This window comes from Salvelinus sp. IW2-2015, unplaced genomic scaffold (genome assembly GCF_002910315.2).
Source record: "Salvelinus sp. IW2-2015 unplaced genomic scaffold, ASM291031v2 Un_scaffold6909, whole genome shotgun sequence".
In the NCBI taxonomy this organism is placed as follows: Eukaryota; Metazoa; Chordata; class Actinopteri; order Salmoniformes; family Salmonidae; genus Salvelinus; species Salvelinus sp. IW2-2015.
In genome coordinates this window covers 11,942-17,283 of record NW_019948170.1, presented here as the reverse complement: position 1 = coordinate 17,283, position 5,342 = coordinate 11,942, and the positions used below count along the sequence as shown (strand labels likewise).

Below are 5,342 nucleotides of genomic sequence, written 5' to 3'. Positions count from 1 at the left end.
TATGCTACAGGCACACCAAACACACACACAACAACACTTTTTTTATATCCTTATTCACATTTAAATAGTATTTTCCCGTAACGCCTAAACCTAACCTATAACCTAACCGCCAAAACCCCCTAACCCTAATTATAACCCTAACCATAAAATCTAAACCCCTCAGCCTAAAATAGCCGTTTTCCCTGTGGAGACTGGAGAAATGTCCCCACTGAATTGTCCTTGTTTACTAACTTGTGAAGGACTTCTGGTCCCACAATGATAGTTAAAAACCAAGAAAACACACACAGATGACAAAATATGAAAAGTAATTCTGTTTGAGCCAGAAAGAGCAGGCAAGATGAAGAACATGGGTCACTACACCAACACCCAGGAACAGAGCAGGCTAGATAAACAACATGGTTCACTACACACAACACCCAGAACAGAGCAGGCTAGATGAACAACATGGGTCATTACACCAACACACAGAACAGAGCAGGCTAGATGGACAACATGGGTCATTACACAACACCCAGAACAGAGCAGGCTAGATGAACAACATGGGTCATTACACCAACACCCAGAACAGAGGCAGGCTAGATGAACAACATGGTCATTACACCAACACTCAGAACAGAGCAGCTAGATAAACAACATGGGGTCATTACACCAACACCAGAACAGAGCAGGCTAGATGAACAACATGGTCATTACACCAACACCCAGAACAGAGCAGGCTAGATAAACAACATGGTCATTACACCAACACTCAGAACAGAGCAGGCTAGATAAACAACATGGGTCATTACCACACAACACCAGAACAGAGCAGGCTAGATGAACAACTGGGTCATTACACCAACACTCAGAACAGAGCAGGCTAGATAAACAATCATGGGTCATTACACCAACACACGAACAGAGCAGGCTAGAATAAACAACATGGGTCATTACAACCAACACACAGAACAGAGCAGCTAGATAAACAACTGGGTCATTACCACCAACACTCAGAACAGAGCAGGCTAGATAAACAACATGGGTCATACACCAACACACAGAACAGAGCAGCTAGTGAACAACATGGGTCATTACACCAACACCCAAACAGAGCAGGCTAGATGAACATGAACATGGGTCATTACACAAACACCCAGAACAGAGCAGGCTAAATGAACATGGGTCATTACACAAACACCCAGAACAGAGCAGGCTAAACGAACATGGGTCATTACACAAACACCCAGACGCACACACCAACACACGCATGCGACACCACACACCTGTGTTCCGTGTGGCATGGTGTGGTATCTGAGCTCATAGAGCAGCTCGTGGTAGCGGTCTCTCTCTTTCCAGGAGTGAGGAACAGCCCAGCTCACCCTCAGTCTCTTCTCCTGCCCCTCCACACCCCTCACCACTACTGAGCTGGGGGGGTCTGGCTTAACTACACACAGGGAGGGAGGGAGGGTGAGAAGGTGAGAGAGGGAGAGGAGGAGGAGAATGTTAGCAAGGTGTCTTATTGAGTGGTCTGTTAAACATGCACACAAACCTATACTCACATCACACACACACACACGCACATGCCTGCACGCACACACATCACACGCACACACACGCACATGCCTTACGCACACACACATATCACACACACACTCACTAATGTCCAGAGGTGTGAAGTCTAGGAGAGGGCTGGTGGTGTTGCCAGCAGTGTTGGTGACACACAGGTAGGCCAGGTGTGGCTCTCTACTCTCCTTCTCTTGATGACCTATAGCACACCAACACCGAGACAGCGGGGCGGAGTAGGAACAGTTGACACGAGAGAATGACCCTGATAGACTGAGAGAGTTAGTTAGTATTCCACCCACACTGTTCTGTCGGCATCATCCTTATGATAAAGTAAGTAATTTAAGACAAATGAATGAGGAAGAGGAGAAAGAAGAGGGTGATGAGAAAGTGGAGGAAGAAGAGGGTGATGAGGAAGTGGAGGAAGAGGGTGATGAGGAAGAGGAGAAAGAAGAGTGTGATGGGGAAGAGAAGAAAGAAGGTGATGAGAAAGAGGAAAAGAGGGTGATGAGGAAGAGGAGGAATAAAAGGGTGATGAGGAAGAGGAGGAAGAAGGAAAAGAAGATGTGTGCTCTCACCCTTTCCGTAGGAGGAGGTAGCACTGAGGGACAGGAGTCACCGGTTGACTGGCTGTCCAATCACAGCGGATCTTACTGCTGGGTGACCTCTTATAGCAGGACAGCTTAGGCCTCTCTGGAGGAACTGAAAGACATTCCAGGGGAAAATSYATCATGTTTGTCCGTTGTTCTTATGTGACCATGAATGTCTGCTGCTGATTCACACTTCACAGAACACATACAGTATGGTTGTCAGCTTCAATGACCAGAGGTGATGAGGTTAGACAGAGAGATGCCATCAGTATAACTCACCTGCCACGCTCACCCTCAGAGAGGAGACCAGTTTGCCCCCGCGGTGGCAGCTGTAGTTCCCAGAGTCACCCACCGCCAGGGAGGGCAGGGTCAGAGTGGCGCCTCTCCTCCCTAACACCACTACTCCTCCTATCAGCGGCCTCCCGTTCAGTCTCCACTGAGACCTCCCTCTCAGCCCCCTCACCATCCTCCCCCCCYCCTCMTCTTCCTCATAGTCATCCTCACTGTCCATCGCATCAGTCCACCGATCAGAGGGCAGCTCAGTGTCAGCCCCTCCCACTCCGCTGTCTCTGGTTGGTTGGAGCGATGTCCCAGTAAGAGGAAATAGTTTCTGTGTATCTGTATGTCCTGGTTGATTGACAGTGTAAAGACTCCACCCTGTATCCCTCTGCTCTCCTCCTCCTCCTTTGTGCTCCTCCTCTGTTACATCTTCCACATTCTTTCCCTCACTCCCTAACCACTCTCCCTCTCTCTCTCTGTCTCTCTCCTACTCCCTGCCACAGTGGGATACACGTCATCGCTCCCCATTATCACTGTTCCTTCGTCTCCCGTTCTTCGTCTCTCCTCTCTTATCTGCTGTCCCTATCGACCAGTGTCTGCTGCTGATACCTCACGCTACCTTCTCCACAGAACACATACAGAAAATGGTTGCTGGTTCAGCTTCAATGTCACCCATCGAGGTGGTGAAATCCTCTTCCACCTGCTCACGCGCTTCCTCTCTACGACAGAGAGATTGCCATCTCATGTATAACTCCTAACCTGCCTCGATTCACCGTCTCACAGGGGCCTTCCTCCATTCCACTGCCTCTCCAGAGGAGACCCCAGTTTGCCCCGCGGTGACCAGCCTGTATGCTCTCTTCACGTCCTCCCCTCTAACTCTCAGCCTACCTCCTCTCATCCGTCACCCACGAATCGGCCAGAGGAGGGTAGGGTCGAGTCGCCATCTCCTCCCTAACACCACTACTTTTCCTCCTATAGCGGACCTCCGTTCAGTCTCCACTGAGAACCTTCTCTCTGCAGCCCCTCACCAGATCCTCTACCCCTCTCATTTCTCAGAAGTCCATCCTCAACTGTCCTCGCATCAGTCCCCTCGATCAGCAGGGCAGTCAGTGCTCAGCCCTCCACTCGCTGTCTCTGGTTGGTTGGAGCGATGTCCCACGTAAGTCAGCGCAGGACTCTCCATAGTTTCTGTTCTCTTGTATCTCTGCTACTACTCTCCCCTCTTTGTCCCCTCTTCTTTGCCGTTCTTGCCACCTAGAGCCCCCTCATCGTTTCCTCTCTCGTTCACCACAGACGTTCCTCCTCCACCCCGCTCTCTCCTCTCTCCCTTCCTCTCCCCTCTCGTCTCCCTCATCTCCGCTCTCCTCCTCTCCTTCCGTCTACTTCCTCACCTCCCTTCTCGCTCTTCTCTCTCCCTTCCATCTCCCCCTCCTCCTCTCCTCCCATCACCGCTTCTCCTTCCCTCTTCGTGCTGCCTCCTCCCCCTGCCTCTGTTCTAACTAACTGCTCTCTTTGCCCCCATCCACATCCTCTTTCCTGCCCTCTCTCCTTCCCTCTCCTCTCCCTCTCTCCTTCCTCCCCTTCCCCACTCCGGCTCATCTTCTCCTCTCCTCCTATTTCCCTCTTCTGCGCTAAATCCTTCTCTTCCTCCCGCTCCTCCTCTTCACATCTAATGTCTCTCAGGGCGCCTCTGTCCATGGCTCTTCCCTCCTCTGCACTCGAGTGTTCTTCCTTCTTCCGCCCATTTTGGATTCCCCTCTCCTCTCTCTCGTTCTCTCTCTCCTCACTCCGTACTCCGATTCTCACTCACTCGTCCTCCGGTCTTCATCCACTCACTCTTCCGTCCATGCTCCTCTCATGCTACCACGGAGTGTCTGCTTACAGTCACGTAAGGACGGCATCTGCCTCCTCTACGCTGCTTCCTCTCTTCTCCTAAGTAGAACTCCTCGCCTCTCTCTATCTCACCTATCTTACTCATCTCGCCCGCTGCCTCTTTTTATAGCACTGGACCTGTAAGTTCATTATCACTGCCGTCCTTTAAGCAACTGACTGTAGTTCCGTTAGATGTGGTGTCTGTTGTGGTGGCTGAACGAGTGGTTCCGTTAGATGTGGTGCTGACAGTGGTTCGTTTAGCCTGTCTGTTGCTGCACAAGTCTACGTTCCCGCGTCAGATCTCGGTGTCCTCTCTCTCTCGTGGTGCTCTTCCCCTCCCGACAAGTGGTTCCGTTCCTCGACCGCTCGGCGTGCTGCCTGTTTGTGGTGCTTCGACTCATCGTGCGCTTTCTCCTCTACTCGACTCGCTGCCGGGTCGTCTCTCTGTATTGCTTCTCTCGCCGTCACTGCACCTCATGTTCGCGCTCTCTCCGCTTAGATCTTCGCTGTTTGGGTCTGTTGTGCCGCCCCCTTCTCGCCTTCTCTCCGTCTCTCTCCTCTCCCATCCGTCGCGGTTACCCGCTTAGAATGTTGGTGTCTGTTGTGGTTTGCTGACAGTGGTTCCGTTAGATGTGGTGTGTTTGTGGCTGACAGTGGTTTCGTTGAGTGGGTGCTGTACAGTGGTGGGTGGTACTGCCGGTAATGACACTGGTGTGTTCGGCCCTGTTAACCATCCCTCCAGCCCGTTCACCTCCACCTGACCACTACAGGCCAAGACAAAACGCTGCCTGGGGACAACACCAGCACCCTGGGAGGGGGGCTGGAGGGAGAGAGAAAGAGCGAATGAGTCATACTGTAACAGAGACACCAGACATGGAAACACATGCAGGCATGCATGCACCTTATACACACAACACACACACACAACACACACCCACACCGCACACACACCCACACACACACACACACACACACACACACACACACACACACACACACACCACACACACACACACACACCACACACCACAGTTGAGGGTTAGGTTGTGTTGAGTGGGA

General features: G+C 51.6%; 1 protein-coding gene across 1 annotated transcript in view; it reads right to left on the bottom strand.

Moving 5' to 3' along the window:
* Positions 1-1,070: 1,070 nt before the first annotated feature.
* The window catches only part of LOC112079098 (uncharacterized), an 11,345-nt gene continuing 7,073 nt past the window's right edge, over positions 1,071-5,342 (bottom strand). Inside the window, exons 3-7 of the mRNA XM_070442231.1 lie at positions 3,031-3,130; positions 2,412-2,898; positions 2,121-2,244; positions 1,637-1,815; positions 1,071-1,423 (exon numbers count right to left, since the gene is read on the bottom strand). Coding sequence (XP_070298332.1) covers positions 1,071-1,423; positions 1,637-1,815; positions 2,121-2,244; positions 2,412-2,898; positions 3,031-3,130 — 1,243 coding nt within the window. The remainder of the gene's footprint in view (positions 1,424-1,636; positions 1,816-2,120; positions 2,245-2,411; positions 2,899-3,030; positions 3,131-5,342) is intronic.